The following is a 19,178-nucleotide window of genomic DNA, read 5'->3' as shown; positions in this document are numbered from 1 at the left end:
TGGCACCGAAACTGCCACCTGTCAAAACTCAAACTCCCGCTTGTCCTTTTTTTCCCTTCACGACTTTTATCTACCCCAGTCCCTCTTCTGCCCTCTCAAGACTTTTCCACCCTTGCTGACCACCAAGCAAGTATTTTACTCAGGCTGCAGAACTATCTTTTTAACTCCTCTAGCACCAAATCATATGCCCTAAAACTACAAATTCCAGTCGTCTTCGCTCCAAGTTGAGGTCAGACATGACCAACTTAAGAGTGGCACAATGCATTATGCTTCATCAAAGCAATTAATTAAGCGTACACAGTTGTAGCTTGTTTTACATGCCAGGTAAGGTAAAAACTTTGAACCTCAATGAAAAATGTAGCTTTCATTTCCAACTCTATCATGTACCAAATAGGGCTGTGCTGCTCTGAAACCTGCTCAAAATTGTTAGGACTTCCTGATACAATAGTCTTGAGGCTTGGTTTGGTGTGGTTTTGGTTTGTTGTTTTTTTTTTTTTTTTTCCCCTAAAAGCAAAAAAATACAACCTGCTATTCAGAGTCTGACCTCTTTAAGAAAAAAAAGAAGTGGTGACGCAGCAGGAAAGGGGGGGGGGGGGGCAGGAATCAGACATACATTTTAAGGGCTTAAGCTTTTTTGACACGGAAAAAGCCATGGATAAAAGTCACATGCACAATAAAAATTTGGCCTTCAAAATCCTTTATTTCTACAGGCATCTAAATTAATATACCAAAAGAAACAACTAAGAGGTAAGTAACCAGGGACTTGACCTATCCTTTAAGGAAACTGTTTTTAATCGCTAAAGATTTCTATCCTTGTCCTTCAAATAAATAACTGAGAAAGCTGCCAAATTCACATCAACCATAAACAAATCTTTCCCTAAAGAAAAATCAGTTTTGATAGTATTAGTATTTCAAAATCTCACCTTTTCCTCAGCTACACACCTTTGTATATCTTAGGGAAACAAAGAGCCACTGCTTAACACCTTGAAAAACGTGAAAAAATTAGTGACAGGTCTATTTCCACCGTGTCACATTGCACTGGTAACACCACCCTACAATCTGCAGTCCTTGGTTACCTGTTACTACATTTAGAAACCAGTCCTACAGTTAACTTGGATGCAGCTGTGCTGGCAAAGAAGTTTAAACCACTGCTACGCTAGCACAGAAAAGAAATAGTGTCATAGGTGTTTCTACACTAAACCACTATCAGTTCAATCATACCACTTAAAATAAGTTAAAAAAAAAAAAAAAGTACTTCTAACCAGCATTAATAGCAACACAAATCTACGGGTAGACTGGGCTTTAGATTTAGAAATAAGCTGTACGTATTTATGGCTGCAATCACAACAGCAATTATAAGCTTGTTTATAAGCTCAAGGTATTTGGGGGAAACGGGAGGCTGGTTCTTTGGTCTGTATTCATCTTACTAATGCCACTGCTGATTGAATCAACAGAAAATTATGGCAGGTAAATGACATTGTACAATAAAACCCCCAAGAATTAATAAAATTCACAAGATCTACATTAGCTCTATATTTAAACTATTTGCAAGGTAATCATGCTGTGGTCAGAAGCATTCAAGGTCTCTGATATTGTATTTGCCAATCTCAAAGGTCCTAGGCTAAGCGGTGGACACTGTTGGGAGTTTTTTTGGTAGTGTAACAGATTTACCAAAGGAAGCAACACTGACATTTAACACAGCTGAGTGTACCCCAGCTTTTCCAACAGAGCGGTATCTGGTAAGATTCCTCTGCAAAGTTGATTCCTATTTGTTCCTTGTGTTCCTTTCTGAACTGCTAGCATATTCAGGTCACACCACGCCAAACATGCAAAGAACATGATTAGCAGTAATTTGCTCTAGAAAGCATGTCAGCCTTGAAGCCTGGGATGCACAGAAGCAGTGTGGGCAATGTAAGAATCTCTGGAACTGTATTTCAAAAGTGACAAATGATTTTACTTACAGGAAGATTCCAACACCTATGGCTGTTTGGTTGTTGGTTCTTCTATTGAATTTGTGCACAAGGATGAGTCACACAAATCTGTCTGCAAGGACTGGAGAAAGACTACTATTTGCCATCCATGCAAACAGCCACTAATGGCCACGACAGTAAAATCCTATCCTGTCCTCCTCCTAGTCAGCATCTGGTTACTCATGTGTCATAACTGGTTTCTAGTTTACATTTTGCTTGCTCCCATATGGGTATACCTTCAAATAAATTTCCTTGTGATCATGTCTGCAAGACTGTACCAAGTGAACGACAGCAACAGTAACATTACTAAACAGAACTGCAAAGTAAGCCAGAAAAAGGTTTTATTTCATTAGGAATGGTACATTTAAACACACGTAAGACTTTGGGATTAATTTACATATTTTTCCAAAAGTTTCCCTTCTTTAACAATACAGAAGTTAAAAAAAATCTAATTCCAAATTATTATAAGAACAAACAGTATTTGCAGTGGAAATTTCTATTAATCAAAACAACTGTGCATTCAGGAGATTTAAAGAAGTTATCCTCTTTATGATTTAACATGATTAACATTTCCTGTCACAACTGACTACACGTTTCCTGGGATTTTTGCTGCTGTCATTACTAAAATAACCTTCCTTTCCATCAAGACTATTGCTAGTCATACACACATTACTCAGTATCATACTTTTGGGTATGAAAGCTATGTCATTTTTATAAACATCAAAACCATGGACATGCATATTGACATTTCTGTGCAGCTTTATGGAGTCACCTGTCAAATAAGGCCTCTACATACAACACCACATACTAGTGAATTACTGGAAAATTAGTATAATGGATTCCCAATAATCCTGACATCTGGATGGTATGTCTCATCTTAACAGGGAATTCCAGCTTTCATTACTGGTTAACATTGTATTGATTCACTATCCAAATGAGCACTATTCAACTGACCAACGTGTATTCCTGAAAGTCTGTTGCAAATTAAGCATATTATCAAGGTCATTTAAAGCTGGAACTTAAACAGCCTGTTAAGCAAAGCAACGGGGGAAAAAAAGTGAACTTTAAACTAAATTCAGCTGGTCCATTCATTCTCACACAGAAAAGTAGCCACAAAGCCTTAAAGGAATAAAAATCTATACTTCCTGTTCTTGGACTTAATACCAAGGACAAAAGCTAATGTAGTATTTTGGAAGTCAAAGGCCTTGGAGGTGGAGAGGAAAGTGGGGGGGCAAGAGAGGGAGAAAGCAGCGTATTGTCTCATCCCATTACCTCAGCATCATGTGTACATAATATATCTATGATAGAAATGTTTACTAATAGCAGGGAAAAAACATTAAAAAAGACTTCCCACTCCAGACTTCACTGAAAGGAGAAAGCTGACAGCCCCTCCTCACAGAGATGGCCTATTTGATGACAGGCACTTTGGCAATGTAAGAGGAGGTTACCCTTTCATCGTGTTAACTCTTCCCCTCCCAGTTCTCATGTATAATTTGTCTCAAGTCTCCAAGAAACCTGAATCAAATTAAATGCATTAATACATCTGTAAGAGCAGGTTAACTACGGCTATGAGTAGAGCTCGACCTAGAACGAGATTTTCTTTTAGAAGAAGAAGGAGAGGGGGAAGAAGCTAGCAAGCTGGAGCGGTGGCTCTTCTGGGAGTAACTCTTTTTAGGTGTACGACTGCGAGAACGAGATCGGGATCGAGATCGGGACCGGGAACGAGAGCGAGACCTGGACCTGGACCTGGACCTTGATCTGGACCTGGACCTGGACCGGCTGTCCGATCTGGAAGATCCTGTAGACCTGGACCTGCTGCGAGATCTTGAGTAACTCCTTGATCGAGATCTGCTTCTAGAGAAACACAATTAAGAGCTGTAGTCTCACCTCCTACTAAATTTAAAATACTCAATTTAAATTCTCAACTACTTTGTATGCACAGCACATCCATCTGAACATCTGAGTGCGCTATACACAGCATTCAATTATTTCAGAGTACGGCTAGATTTCTGTTATGCTCCATCATAACACCTTCTTAGGCCAAGGAGAGCAGGAATTGCTAGCCTTGACGTTCTCTGCTAGCTTGGCAAAATATGACTTACCTCATAAAAGATGCCTCCCCCTGCCCCAGGAGCAGACAATTTTTTAGCCATTTATCAAGAAAAGCACAAAAATGAAAATTCATACCTGTGGTATGTATTCTCTTCAGAAACGCCCATGTGAATTAGTTAGGGTTTCTTTCAAGATGTTAAAAAAGTCTCTAAAGGCATGGAACACCAGTACGCTTTAAGGCCTGACAGTTTAACACCTTCTCTAGTTATGCATCCCTTTTTTAATGAAAAGAAATTGATTTATAAGAGAGACAATGAAAGAGCGGCAGCTAACATTTTTTTAATGACTAAATGGCAGAACTGCTTTGTAAATAATGCAAGCAAGCTAACTGTTTTTCTTTTACTCTCATGAAAAGGTTGGCTTTCACAACTATTTGAGAGACGTTTTACAGGACTGTGAGGCAGTTTTCCATTAACTTAAAATTATTTTAATAACATAATTGCTTTTTTAAAAAGTCCTTTCTTTAGCTATAAAGCTTTATGTTTAAAAAAAAAATCTCCTTACTGTCATCCAACAGTGTTCTATTTACCTTATTTTCAGCAAGTTAGTTCTTATCTAAATCTGTTTACACTGCTAGAAAGTAGTTATGTGCTGTGATATTTAGCTTGGGGCCAAAGAATTAGATAATAAAACTTTGGCATCGATACTACCCAAATCCATGCCCTCAGCAGAATTTTATCAGGTCAGGTGACATACCTATGCCTTCTGTGATCTTCAGTCAGTTTAATTCTGCGTCCATTCAGCTCAGTGCCATCCAATTTTTCCAGTGCACTCTTCATATCACTGTAAGATGCAAATTCCACAACCCTGTATACCATCAGGAAAGACAGAAAAAAGAAAGTTTCAGTGAAACTGAAAAAGCAAGGAGAACAAGTTTAGGCCTTTTTCAATCTGTTGATTCACAGCTTGATGTTTTATCTTCCGAAAGCTAATTTTTAACTTGGTTAACAGGAAAATATGACACTAACAGTCCTAGCCATCCACACCTTTCACATTTTCTTAAACCTTCCCAAAACTCTCATCTGCAACGAGGTAGAGAAAATACAGCAAGCTACACAAACCTGCACCAGCTGAGGGAATATCTTTTAGTCCTCCACCAAGCTGCATTCTAAAGCTGTCCAAGAAACAAAATAAACTTGCAGACTCTCCTGCCCTATTAAGAATTTTAACAGTGAACAGAAAAATCCTGTCTTTGTTTCTTTAATCTGTTTCCCCTTAAAAAAAAAATTAAGTTACATTTGCTTGCAATGGCTCTTAGAACACTGTTTGGCCAGCACAGACATTCCATTCATAATTCCCTCCCTCCTGCTTTGTCGTGTAGGACCTTTGTAGTCTGCAGAATGGAGAGCAGGCAGCTAGGTATTCCCTATGGAGCTTGGTTATGTTCATTTCCCATGGCTTTGTTGAACCAGTGCGAAGAAGCTACAAACAGGAGATATTCTAGCCTCAGGAGTCAGAATTAGATCACAAATGATTACACATAAATAACTCTGAGTTCAAGACAGCAGAACACAACTATTGAAAGGTTTTCTCTCTTCTTCTGTTTTGACATAGTTTTCATGGTAGGGAGGAGAGACTGAGTTCAATACCACTTCTGAACTCCTACTTACTGACAGGATGTTTTTGTTTTTTTGGTTTGTTGTTTTTTTTTTGTTTTGTTTTTTTTTAATTTGAGAAATTTCAGCATCTAATATACACCATAGATTTATGTTTCATTTCTTTTATATTACAAGGATAATCTTGCCTTTAATGTTTTCAGATATCATACAGATTTAGACCCAAAATTAACTTACCCTTCATTCCTGTTGTTTCTGTGTGCATCCACATAGGTGACCTCCCCTGCCTTTCTCATGACATCTTTCAAGTCCTGCAGCAAAAGTTAACATTTTAGCCTTAAAGATGACACAAACGAGTCAGCTAGCAGTACATAATACCCCCTAAAGCTTTCTCTGATAAAACTGTTTAATGCTTTTATATTTTTCTATAAATACATGTAATTTAGAAAAAAGTTTCTGAAACTCAGCCTATGTAATAGCAGCTGCATACAGAAAGAATCCCTCGCTTTTACAACTACAGTGAGTAAAATACAGCTTTTAAAATAATCCTGCACTCCCAAACCAGCTGTTATGAAAACACTAAAAATACATATGCACTGAAATCAGAACTACACCAGATGAAAAGCAACATAGTATTAAATGCAAATTTTCATGACTGACTATAAGCATTAACACCCCAGTTAAATAACAATTCAATATATCTAGACAAACTCATTCCATATGCTCACCTCCCCCAACTTTACAGCAAAATCAAAAGCAAACAGGTGTAATTACTATATAATAATTTTACATGCGAAAAAAAATTTGTATATTTCATTTGAATATCTGTCGTACTACAGTGCCACGTCAATAGACACCCTTGTATTTAACTTAATAGAGGCTAACTGTGCAGACACTGTAAAATTGCTTGCTCAGCAACAGGATAAAGTACAAACAAATAATGTAAAAGGTCACTAAAATGCTAAACATTTGTATAAGTTAAAGCAGTACTTCTACCAAACAGTATCTGGTATTTTATAGTCCCAGACTACTTACCACAACATGCCACAAGTGGCAGATGATATAAGAAGGTACCTTAAGCAAAGAGTTGCTTGTCCAATACCTAGCTCGCCAAGAGGAACTCTCTTACATGAGAAAGGCAGAGTGATGGCTCATAGCAATATGCTTCACGGAGGTACCAGAGGCCCTGAAAGCACTGGACATAGTCTCCAGAAGTGGCTAAAGAACCCGAGGATGATCTGTGCTAGCCAATCGAGATCAAACCCAGGCAAACCAAGATCTAGATCGCCAAAAAACAGGAGTGTCATAGGAACCAAAAGGAAAATTCAGAACAGGCCAAACCCTAGAATTCCAGCCACTAGAAATCCCCCAAATCTTTGGTTCTTTTTCCTCCACACAAGAAAAATGAGGGTTAACCAAATCAAGGTTGTTAGAAGAGGTTCAAAATGCACTTGGTTAGAAATACGCTTAACAAAGAAAAGACTACAAAACAAAAAGCCAAGAAAAACTTTAGAACATTTGCCACAGACTATAAGAAGGCTTAGTTTTATCTAATATTTCAATTAAAATTCAATAGTTTTTTTTAGAAAACTGGCATATGTAAACTCATAGTTACTTTGTTTCACATGTGCTTAACACAAAGAAACTTTAACAGCAAATGAAAAATGGGCCCTACAGCACCATTAAATGTAATACTTCAGCCTCAGTATGTTTATCCCAATTTAGAGACAAAGAACAAAATTTTGGCTCTGCTCAAGTCAACAAGAGCTTAAGCAGACCAGGCCTGGTAAGTCAAAGTTAGAAGTTAGAAAAATGCTAATCTATATAATTATTTTCTAATTCAATAACTTTAGGTTTAAAATTGAGGCCCCCACAGACTTGCCACACTATATGCTGAATAATAAGGATCATCACCATGAAATATCATTTGTAATAGTAATGTCAACATGATTTAAGATGCCAACATTATCGCTCAAAAGAGTAAATGTGCATGTGTTATACAAGCTCAACAGGGTATTTACTATTAATAGGGGAATGTTTTAAAGTTATCTGGTTTTACTTAACAGAAATCAGTGGAATGGTCAAATTTTATCCTAAGTTTACTGAGTGTTCTGTTTTACTTTAAACAGCACAAGAATACCCCGTTGTCCTTAGCAGCAAAGGAAAATAAGGTGTAGGACAACCATAAATAGGAAAAACATATTAAAAATTACATTTTGATGTAACACAGATCTACTTTCCCAACTGCTTGAAAATTCAAAGATACTGAAGAACTAATGAGGGTGGTTGGAAACCTCTGGACATGCAGAAATACATGTTTGCTAAAATAAGAAGAATTCCGACAGTTTGTCTACCACTTAGATATTAGATTAACTGTTAACAATATAGTCAACAATTTGTGGAAACTAATCTGAATATAAATGTTATTTGTGGTGAGTTTTGTTGGGTTTGTTTGTTTTTTGTTTTTTTTTTTTTTTTTTAAATTAATCAATATTCCAACACAATAACTTTTAAAAGAGACAGAAGTTCTCAAAGCACAGGGATCTGCACACACCAAAGATGAAATTACATGCGTAAATTTTAAAGCAAGGTTCCATACTGATTGTGCTTGCTAGAAGCTCAGGGATTAGAAAGGAAGAATAATGCCACTACTGTTAATGTGTTAGCTATTTATCTGTTGTGTAAGCAGCATAGTTAAAAGAAGTTAAAACACTACAGTCAGTATCAAAGCAGTACAGCTTCAAGACTAAATGAGGCTTGCATATGGATTTTAGCTTCAAATAATTTCTATTTAGGCAGGTATCAAGAAGTAAAGTCTCTTATGCTAACATATCACATATTTAAGAGAGTCATTAAAACATTTAACTAGAACCCTAAAGATTCATCAGTATGAAATCTGAATTGGGTGGGCTTCAGTCTAAAATTGTAAGTACACATAAAGCCATTATAAATATTCATAAGTAAAAGAAATTTACAGAAATGTTAAGGGTTTTTTTCAAGTTATGAATTTAACACGAAACAGCATTATAGGATTTACTCTCCTTAGTACCCTATTCTTGCTTACTTCTCTGGTCCCTACTGTCATTTCCAAGTGCTGTGTTTTAAAGCAATCTCTTCATATACATAATTGCATAGCATACCCAGAAGATACTCAGATGAAATCCACTTGCTCATCACATCAACTCAGAAGTTGGGTTTTTTGAGTTATTCAATAATTAATACAACCGTACAATTATGAACCTTTTGAAACTGTCATGCAGAAGATAAACAAACCTAGTTCAACCATCAACCATTTATCTGCGTGGATTGTACCCAAGCTCTTATGAAACACATCAGCAGAGCTCCAGGCGAGCCAAACAGCCTCCTCAAGCGGATTTAGCTGCAAGATCAAGGCTTTGAACACTCAACACGTTCTACTGCATCTTTCAGTACTCTAATTAAAGTCTCTTTATTCAAAGAATATAAAGGTTAATGAACAGGAATGAACTCCACTAGTCAGTCACGTTTTGTAAATAGCATCTGTTGCTATGCCTTTAAAAAGTAAACTTTCTATAGACTGTATACTACACAGAATAGGACTAAAGGAATTTATTATATAGTTATTCTGTTAAAAGCCAGCTAAATCTGAGCAAAACATTAGCAAGAGGTGAAAAGAAAAGTAAGAAAGGTGGTTAAGAAAGCTTTGAAATACAGTTACTGAAGGTTTGGGGTTTTTACAAAATATCTACACTAAGCATACGTAAAAAAGCTACTGTGTAAACATTTGCTTTATTAATGACGTGTTACCAGACTTCCCAATCATGCATCAATTCACAAAAATATTTTGCAAAACATAAGACCATAAATTTCACTCAAAACAGAGACATGCACTTCCAAGTGTAACAATACAAAAGGATGTCATAGTCTGAATGCATGCTACGCTTCCATAATTTAGAAACAATCTAGAGTCTTCGAAAGTTTTATCATTTGGTAAATGTAAGTAAGCAAGAATCACTTCCCAACTACAAAATCCAGTTATAGAACTATTTGCACAGCTGTGAAACCAAAAACTTCTTCAAGTGTTTGAATGCTAGTTCTTAGCAATCACTGAAGCTTTTTTGCTCATTTTTTATTCAGGTTAAATATTTATGATGGCTTTATTAAGAAATGGGGCTGAGAGCTGTCTACTTACAGGGTAGGAAAATAAAGTGTAAAAAAAGAAGATGTTAACTCACCTGCCAGCTGATACGGGATGAAAGGTTCTCAACTATGATCCTGTGTTCAGTACGAACAGGAGGTCCATACCGACTAGAAGAGTTCAGAGGGAAAAAAAAAAAAAAAGGAAAGAGTCTCCAGTGTAAGGCATTTAAAACTGATGTTTTCTATAGTTTTCTGTGAGATTTAAGTATTTTCCTTGTTGCTGAACTGCAGAATTGATTCTCCCTAGCCAAGAACATATTTAAGAGTCTACTACAAGAAGAGAGCTGCTACAAGGGGATTAAAAAGGATTTTGATGAAGAACTTTATATCAAGGCAGTCAATATAGCTGCCATTTTTTCTAGAGACACTGAAACAAGTGCCCAGGACAATGAAGAAAATGTAAAAAGAATTAGTTTAATTTGGTATTTGACAGGCTTGGCTCACACATACAGTTTTGGAAGATATTTATATAAAGGGCAATTTTTAGATTTGTTTTTTAGTTGGTAGGATAAATTCTGCTTCATGTCACGGAGATAGAAAGTACAATTTAAAGATTTCTAAGTTCATGCTTCTAAATTCCAAATCACTTGTTAATATTTATAAGTGCCACCATGACCTATATTAGATATTTTTGTGGGTAGAAATATTCTCATTTTAGTAAAATGAGAGCTAGATAACTGGTTGCCCTGAAATAACTATGGCAGTCTACAGTTCCTGAATGAAAACCAATTTTATTCACTTAACCAAAATTAAAGACCCTCTCAAAAATAAGCATGTGGCTTGAAAATGTTCATACAGAAGAGTAAGACATCTGGAGAGAATACTGCCCTTGCAAGTCATTTGTGTTCCCAATCGTAGTTATTCTGAGTCAAAACGGATCTGAGAACTATGGAAAAAGGTATGCCAGCCTTTTGATAGTAATGCAGGATTCTAACAATGGCACTACTTTGTATTACTACAAAAAGATTCAAGAACACTGACCTTTGAGAAAATTATTATCTTCTCCTCCCATAGAAACATAATCCTAAATTGTGCGTATTGATTTGTACACTGAAGCACAGGCAATTTCATTTCAGTGCATACCTCAAAGTGTCCCAATTTTTTTCAGAACATCCAGATCTTCCAGGCATTTAAACAGAGGTCCCAGAGTCCCAAAACTGGCAGGCTGAGTCTCATTTTTCCATTATTGCAAACGGCAGTCTCTTCCTGTCTGGCATCGGCAGTCTGACGTCATGAACATGACTACAACGTCAGATGCCCACGACCTTCAATCACACTTCCTACTTTAAAAGTCCACTTTTAGCCTGGACCTCGGACCAATTATACCGCATCAAGGTTACTGCCACTAAAGAAAAAATAATCTAATTAGCATACTTGCATATGCAAATTAGATGTTCCAGACACTGGTTTGTAACTGGCAGCAATTCTGACTTTGAGACAAATGCACAGGTTTATGTCAGTTAAGCCTTTGTCTTTCTTCCAAACTGTACTCCACATAGGCCACGGCCATAAATGTCTCTACAGAGTAAATTATTCCATACATATTTACATCACACAGGTAGATATAAAGTACAAAGATGTAATGTGTAGTTGTTTGGTGGAATATACGCAAATCTCCAGAACTTTCACAAATTCCACTGCAAGTTGGTGTAAGGTTCGCCACTGGCTCAAATCACTGAAAGTGAACACCTCCACAAACACCGTATGTCCACTACAGGTATTCTAGATATGAGCTATGTCCTGTTTTTCAGATTTCATCGTCAGACAGAGGCTCTCCTGCAAAGCACCTGCTTGGTCAGCAAAATTAGTCAGTTGGTATTTAAAACACTTCTGCACATGCTAGTATACTGTGCCCTAGCACTGCTTCTCAAATACAGTTCCTTTTGTATGCTGTGCTGAAGTAAGCATTTTGATAACCATACAACTGGAAATGTGAAAGCTTGGTTAGTCAGTAAATACCTTGAACTACTGCTCTACAATAATTCTACTTAGCCTGTAAGCTCAGTTTAATGACAAAAGCCTCAGTAGAGAAGCTCTGGCGTTTTTCTTGATGTAGTGTTAAAAACAGACAATCCAACTGCAGCATTACTCTTTCACATCATTTACACAATAGTAGGGAGCAAGACCAATGTAGTGGCTGCAACACAGAGAGGGAGCATTTCACAACAGGTTTGTGAACCTCTGTGAGCTAGTTAAACTGCTTTAAAATCCACGTTCTCCCAGCCAGAGGAGGTAAATAATAGTAATGGACCTCCAAGGTTTGAAAACATAAAACTTTTTTCATGAAGCTATACAAGAAAACAGAGCTGGATCCCTAACTCCAACCACAAGAAGAAAACAACATTTCACTACAGTTCTGCATTTTTTCTGTTTGTAGGAAACAGAGTCCAGACCACCTACCTAGATCCACTCTGCGACTGGTAATAACTGAACCGTTGTGGGAATCTGCCCCTTCCTCTTCGGGCTCGAGCATGCTCAATTGTAACCCTTATGATAGGAACAAAACAAAAGAAGAAAACAAAAAATAAAACAAAACACAAACTTTTAAGTATTTAACACAGACTTAAATCTTTCACAACTGGAAGCACATGTGCACAAACAAGAATTATCTTGCCCTTGCAAGCAATGATTTATAACACAGTCACTGGCATTTCTTAAAGAGCCAGAACAGTGGTATTCTCTTGTCTCATGCATCTCCCTCAGATTTTCATTAAAATTGTCATGGGTCTGTAATTCAGACTGAAACAATTAAATTTGCTCAACCAGAGTCCAAGAGTAATCACAGAGGGAAAAGAGTATCAAAATAAGTAATAACCGAAACCCAACTTCCACAATCAAAATAAAAATTACTGTTAACATACAGTGACTATAGCCCACATTGTCGTTGCAAACTGAAGGGCAACACTCCAAATGATGAAAGGCTATCACCAGCTTATTTTCTGAAGCCAATAAATAAATAAGTTCCATTCACTTTTACTAATATTTGTAGTGACAAGACCTTGAGTCTGCTTTGAAAGAGAAATAAGTGCGAGTAGAGAACCAGTCAGCCTGGCTCCAAACTACCCCTTCCTCCAGTCCCACACTGTCTTTGCCTTATGTAAGATTGTGGCCAGGATCCCAATGAATCTCTTTATCGAAAGTTATGGAAGGTGTATCCCACCACAGAGCCACAAGAAACAGGTGTCAGAGGTCAGAGCACAAGCTAATGCATTGTATTTGGATGCAAAGCACTTTTGCTGTTCATAAGTGAAATTATGGTATCAAGCTTACCTTTCATCACACAGCTCTTTACCATTTAGTTCATAAATTGCATCATCAGCGTCCCTGTGGTCTTCGAATTCCTAGAAGGAAAACAGGAATAAAAATGTATTTTTCCCTCAGTACATTCAAATGATAGAAAATAAGTTGTATTTATAAATCTTGTATTTCCGCAGCAAGTACCAGCCAGAACTTTGAACAATGAAGCAAATTCGTAGTACATTTATGACTGAAAAGCCTAAATATTCTCATTCATGACCATTTCTTCTCCCTCCACCCCACAAACCCCTTTTGCCACCCTCGGTTGTTTCAGTATAACTACTTGCAGGATGAATATAAAATAAATTACCTAAATGACCCGGTTTATTAGAGAATTTTTTAAAATACTTTTTGGGAGAGCGGTGGGGGATTACTTTGAGGCATACAGTTTAAAACACAGCCCTACATACAGGGAAATCTGATAAAACAGCACAAGCTGATCAACTGCAACCAAAAGCAGGAGAGCTGTGCGCTCAAAACCTTCTAAAGAGTTCTGGAGCTGACTCGGTTCTTACTGAATTGGCAATGAAAGAGTAAACCAGAAAAAAAGCCCTTCTGATTTTTTTCTGAGCAAATTCAGCTCACTGGTCTGGCAAAAAGGTGCCTGTGTACAAAGAGCAAGAAACATAAGCCCCTCTTCAACACTGGCCACCTGTGGGTCTGGATCAGCTATAACATGCAATTCTGTATGCTGTTGCAACGGAATCTGCTGCTTTGCTTTTGGCAGCAATGCTGCTTTAGTCAGCCCAAGTAGCCTCTGCCCACTATCCAGCCCACTGGTTCTTGGCAAAGCTGTTTGTACAGCTCTGCAGGAAACTAGGTCAAGAAACCTATCCAGATGAAAAACAGCACACTTTGTGCAGGAGGTGGAGTGAAAAACACACTGTTATTTTTCAACTAGATGAGCTTCCCAGGTAGGTTCATGATGTGGTGACACCATGTGAAGCAAGGGAAGAAAGGAAAGAAATAAAGCAGTGAGAAGAAACTGCTTAAACCAACAGTGTGGATGGTGAAAAAAATAATTGTGGAACTGCAGCTTGAGAGCGATGAACAACAGAGAAGAGGCTTCTCAAGTTGAAGAAAGTGTTTGCGTAACTATAAACAGCTTTTCAGAAGCAATGCTGGCTTAAGCAATCTTACCCCTCTGCACTGAAATCTGTTTCACTACCAAGTTAAACATCACACATCTTGCATAACGATGCAAGGATTATCTTGAGAAAATTTATTTAGGCCCAGCATTTAAAAGTATCAATAGTTTGCACCTACAACTCCCATGATTTCAGCTAGTTTCTAACAAACTGTCTAGTCTATCTAGCTTTACATACTAGCTTTATGGTCTGAAGTTTGAAAACATTATGAACTGAAATCTACAAAATCTAAGTAAACATAATTAGTTTCAAAGATTAAACGATTTCAATCAAGCACAATGAAACATGCTTTTAAACTCTACAACAATGTTCAATCAAAATCACTTGGTTTTGTAAAAGGTTTTATAAATACAGATTTTAAATAACCAAAATCAAAGATGAACTGACAGCTCATCACAAGTGAGGTACCATAAAGGATAATGCTATTCAACATATTTATAAAATGATCTGGATGACGGGACTGAGTACACCCTCACCAATTTTGTGGCTGACACCAAAGTGGGAGGAGAAATAGATATGCCAGGAGAAAAAAAAAAAAAACACCAGAGACAGACCTTGGTAGGCTGAAAGATTAGGCCAACGAGAATGACAAGTTTTAACAACAAATGTGAAGTCCTGCACCTGGGATAGAATAATCCCAAGCAGCAGAACAGGTGAGGTTCTGAGTGGCTGGAGTGTAGCTCTGCTGAAAAGGATATGGAAATCCTTGTAGAGAGCTAACCGTGAGTCAGCAGTGTGGCCTTGCTGCAATGAAAGCAAACCGCGTCCTGAGCTGCATCAGTAGGAGTACAGCCAGCGGACCAAGGGATGTGATTATTCCACCCTGCTTGGCATTTGTTAGGCCACACCTGGAACACTGTGTCCAGTTTTGGTCCCTTCAGCTCAAGACAGACACTGAAAAATTGGGGAGGAACAAGCAGAGGGCCACCAAAACTGATCAGAAGGTTGGAGAACAAAGAAAGGTTGCGAGGACCATGTTTGTTCAGCCTGAAGAAAAGGCAGCTCAAAGCGGATCTAGTCAGTCTTCCAAAATCTAAACCACAGTTACAGAGATGATGGAAGTGCTTTCCTCATGTGGGTGCACAGTGGTGGTTAAAAGTTTTGTTCAGATGTAAGGAAAAAATTCTTCATCATAAGAACAATTACATTTTTTAGACAGAGTTATGGGACAATTATTCAGGCTTATTAGTGAGCTTTGAAAAGAAAATGCTTCTGCCTAGGAACCAGAGAAGACATGAAGGAGGGATGGCTGACTCATTTACAGGAGTTGAACAGAAGTTGTTTGTGAATGAGTCAACAGCCCTGCCCGAGAAGAGGAACGCTCAGGGAAAGGCGATTGAGAAATAGCAGCAATTGGAAAGGACACACTAAATAAACTCAGGGTCCTGTCTAGATTGGCCATTTACCTCCAGCAGGTATTTACGTATTGGCAGTCAACAAGAAATACTTCATACTGCAGGGCGATCAGGAACTAGCACATGTAGGAGTCAAGAAGTAATATTCGTATGAAACTGAAGTAGGTAAAGCCTGTTTTTCTGTTCTTTTCCCATAGCTTCACCCAAGGGATTGATCTTGGCAGAAGGAATGGCATATAAGCCTGCCATAGTGCAAAGGCAGTATCAATGTTTCCAGTTTGAATTCAGTGCAGCAGAACAGCTAATAGAGATAATAGTGAAGAAACGGGCCGATCCTGAGTCAACTTGGGAATGTCTAAAACTGTAAAAATTTGGACAACAGTTTAGGAGCGTACAGCTCTAGAAAGCACTGGTAGAAAACTACAGTCCAACAAACTGTGTATTTTATTTAATAGTCTCAGACACATACGCCCTGTGAACACATATTGATGGTGAATATGCCTAACTTTAGCTGCACAAGCTGCTTAAATCCAACAGCAAGCACCTATTACACCTGTTGTCTTAGCCAACTACTTTGCTTTTATGTCAGGCCATTATTTAGAGATATGACCAAGCAGGCTAGAGGGAATGAGAGAAGAATGTAAGTGGTTCTGTATAAACTTTTCTCCAGGTCAAGACTTTTTCAAGTTTTGCAACGCCATTACAGGATATTTATACTGTCTTCGGAAATAAGGGATAAAATTTAAATCTATGGAAGACTATGATCAGACAATGTATTTAACATAACAAAACCTGGCAAAACCCAGTTAAAACTGTAATCCCAACATCTGAAAAGCAGTCTGAAATATACTTTAATATTTTCCATTTCCCATTGGAATGATTATTCTCTAGAGCATCTTTCCCTCCTTGACATCAGCTTAGCAAAAGCAGTACCTGCAAGCAAGAGAAAGGAAAACAAGATATTACTTACCACAAATCCAAATCCATTTTTTAGATGGATTTCTCGTATGCGTCCATACCCTTTGAAGAATTTCTCCACATCCCGTTCCCGAGCACGTGAGCTTAAGTGTCCAACAAAGACACGGCAGCCACTCATCTTAAGGTTGATGCTAAGAAAGCAAACAGCACTGTTTATCAGATCAACAAACTTAAAATAGGGTGATTAAGATCACTTTTATATCTCAGAAATCTTGGTTAAATAGGATTTCATTTTATTGTCTTCCAGGTATATATGTTAAAAACCCAATTCTCTATAGCCAGAGAAGTGAGAAAATCCTGTCTTACTGACTCCTAGCAGAACCTTGACAGAACTCCCAGTTTTGTCCTTTTTAGACACATAACTTAAAGACTTCTTGTATTTGAAACAATGTTTTTGTTTGTTGTTAGACCAACAAGGCTTTTGTACCACAGAGCATGAAAAAACCACTCTAGAAGCTCCAAGATTAATTTATTAGGCTAACAGCAGTCAACAAAAAAAAAAAAAAGAAAACTGTTACGCTCATCATTGGAATAACAACATTCTCAAGCTTTTGCTTTCACCTGAAGGAATTGCTGCAATAAAAGTTACATTAGCATCCAGAAGATGAACAGTAGACATCATATTATTTCTATTTGCAGTAACCACAAAATACCTTATTTTAACAGTCTAACAAGTTATGAAGAAGAAACATTTCATTCTTTGGAGTTTTCAACAATGGCAAAATCAAAGGCTATTTCGGATATTCAGATTTTCAGAACTATCTACTGATCCAGGATAAAAAAATTGAGATATTTTATGGGAGCAGCGTTGTTTACCCTATGTCACTTTTTCAGTTTATGTAATTTAGAAATTTTTAAGTTCCTGTAACTGGAAAATATTAATTATTTGGCTCACTCTGTGAGCTTGCTGTCATACAACAAAGAATCCAAGCCCTAAGGAGTGGAAATACAATGTGATCTTATATTACAATAGTGGGCTGTAAAGCAGACAGAATAAACAGACAACATATCCATTAGCTGTGGAAGTATTTCAAGACAGTTTGGATGCAGTATTTTGAATTAGTGTGATTTACCTTGTGTGTTCATACCCATTAGTTTTCTATTGATTTATTGATTAGCTTCTTTACTCAGGCTTACTGTGCCATCAAAGAAGTGCCAGAACTTTGGAAGGCAGGGTATAGGGCTTCTTATGGGCCGAGGGGCGGAAGTGTGACAGCACTTACTTAGATTAGCCTAAACTATTCCCGAACCACGACCTGAGGTGATAGCTATTTAATCGCTTTCACGTGAAAAGTTTTGTGCTTCCCCTACAATACCTATGCTGCCCTTTGTAACCATTCCCTCCTTTGTGCTCACACTTGCATCTTTATGCTCACATGGAAATCCAGCTCAGAGGACTGATTCAGCTCCCTGGCAGAGTAGCTACTCTTCCGACAGACTGTTTCCCCGATGCACCCTCTACCATACAAACACTGGCAAGGCCAGCAGTGGGTATTAAGGGAAAGCCAGGCCTTTGCAGAGGAAGGACAGGCTTACATAACTATGCGCTTTAACACACGGCAAGAACAGTCACTCGGGCATCAGCACTCATTTTGGGAACAACATAGGTTCGACAGATTCAAACGACCGCGAAACTGCTGTTCGATACTTTTAGTTCCTACTTCTGGAAAAAAACAAAGTGGGGAAGAAAGAAAAATACCAGAAGGAAATGAACATGGGGTGGATGGAATTGACTGCCTGAGAAACTGTGACAGGCACAGCGGAAGACGCGCAAACTGCCTGTCCACGCACTATTTACTCAAACATCGGGGAGCACAATGGATTTGAGATCTACATCGACGCCTGCAAGTCGCAGAGCTTCACACGTTGTTCCTAGCACAATGCAACCGCGTTTGCTCACAAGATCAAACATGCTGGCCTAAAAGTGCCCAGGAAGCACGGGACCGCAGCGACAGACCATCTGCTCGTTCGCCTTTTTGAACAAGTCGAGACAGGACGGGGCTGCGCTAGACTCGCCGCCTCCCCAAGGCAGGAAGACCCTCTCCTTGGCTGCCCCGTCACCGAGGCGCCGGCCCACCCAGCGGCGATCGCCCCTCCGGCTCTTCGAGGCGGACGCCACCACGGCTTTACACTCACCTGGCAAGCCCCGCCGGCTCCCAGCCGTCCCGCCGAGCGAAACCGCCGGCATCGGCCCTCCCCTCCGCAAAGCCGCCGGGCGGCGATGAACCGCGGCGTCCTCCGCGCCTCCATTACCCACGGGCCGACGGCCCCCGCCGAGCGCGGCGCCAGCGAGGGCCTCCCAGCGCAGCTTCCTCCCCTCAGCCCGGCGCCGCCACAAGAAAGGCCAGGCCGGGCCGGGCCCGTCCCCGCCCCGCAGCAGGGCCCGGCTGCCAGAATCCTCCTCGCAACTCGACGCCCGACCTTCCCCCGGCCCTCCCGCCACCGAGCGAGCCAAGGAGGGGCGGCCGCTCACCGTCGCCGAGCGCTGAGTCCTGCGGGCCGTGAGGAAACCGCTCTTCCCGGCGGCGGCGGCAATGGCTGCCTTGTTCCGACCGACACCGCCGCGCGCCCCCAACCGATGCT

At 39.1% G+C, this 19,178-nt stretch overlaps 1 protein-coding gene across 2 annotated transcripts; it reads right to left on the bottom strand.

Moving 5' to 3' along the window:
- Window positions 1-2,300: 2,300 nt before the first annotated feature.
- Window positions 2,301-19,178, bottom strand: LOC309673630 (serine/arginine-rich splicing factor 5-like). 2 transcript variants are annotated; one of them, XM_082485467.1, is made up of 8 exons: window positions 18,732-19,178; window positions 16,588-16,726; window positions 13,088-13,158; window positions 12,218-12,304; window positions 9,853-9,925; window positions 5,876-5,949; window positions 4,779-4,889; window positions 2,301-3,824 (listed from the first exon to the last, which is right to left on the bottom strand). In XM_082485467.1, exons 2-8 carry the CDS (start codon window positions 16,711-16,713, stop codon window positions 3,527-3,529), a joined length of 840 nt encoding a protein of 279 aa, XP_082341593.1. In that variant the 5' UTR covers window positions 16,714-16,726; window positions 18,732-19,178; the 3' UTR covers window positions 2,301-3,526. The 2 variants fall into 2 exon arrangements, with proteins under 2 accessions (XP_082341593.1, XP_082341592.1); XM_082485466.1 differs by having other exon boundaries at window positions 19,069-19,174.

The sequence above is a fragment of the Vanellus vanellus genome (genome assembly GCF_965231255.1).
Source record: "Vanellus vanellus genome assembly, chromosome: 6".
NCBI classification, from domain to species: domain Eukaryota; kingdom Metazoa; phylum Chordata; class Aves; order Charadriiformes; family Charadriidae; genus Vanellus; species Vanellus vanellus.
This window is presented reverse-complemented; position numbering and strand designations above follow the sequence as displayed.

Bases quoted from the DNA above. Each gene is read 5' to 3' on its own strand.
- LOC309673630 (XM_082485467.1), bottom strand. From the start codon at position 16,713: ATGAGTGGCTGCCGTGTCTTTGTTGGACACTTAAGCTCACGTGCTCGG. The intron at 9,926-12,217 runs GTAGGTGGTCTG...GAACTCTTCTAG, and splicing joins CAGTCGCAGAGTGGATCTAG to TCGGTATGGACCTCCTGTTC. The intron at 4,890-5,875 runs GTAAGTTAATTT...GATGGTATACAG, and splicing joins AGAAACAACAGGAATGAAGG to GGTTGTGGAATTTGCATCTT.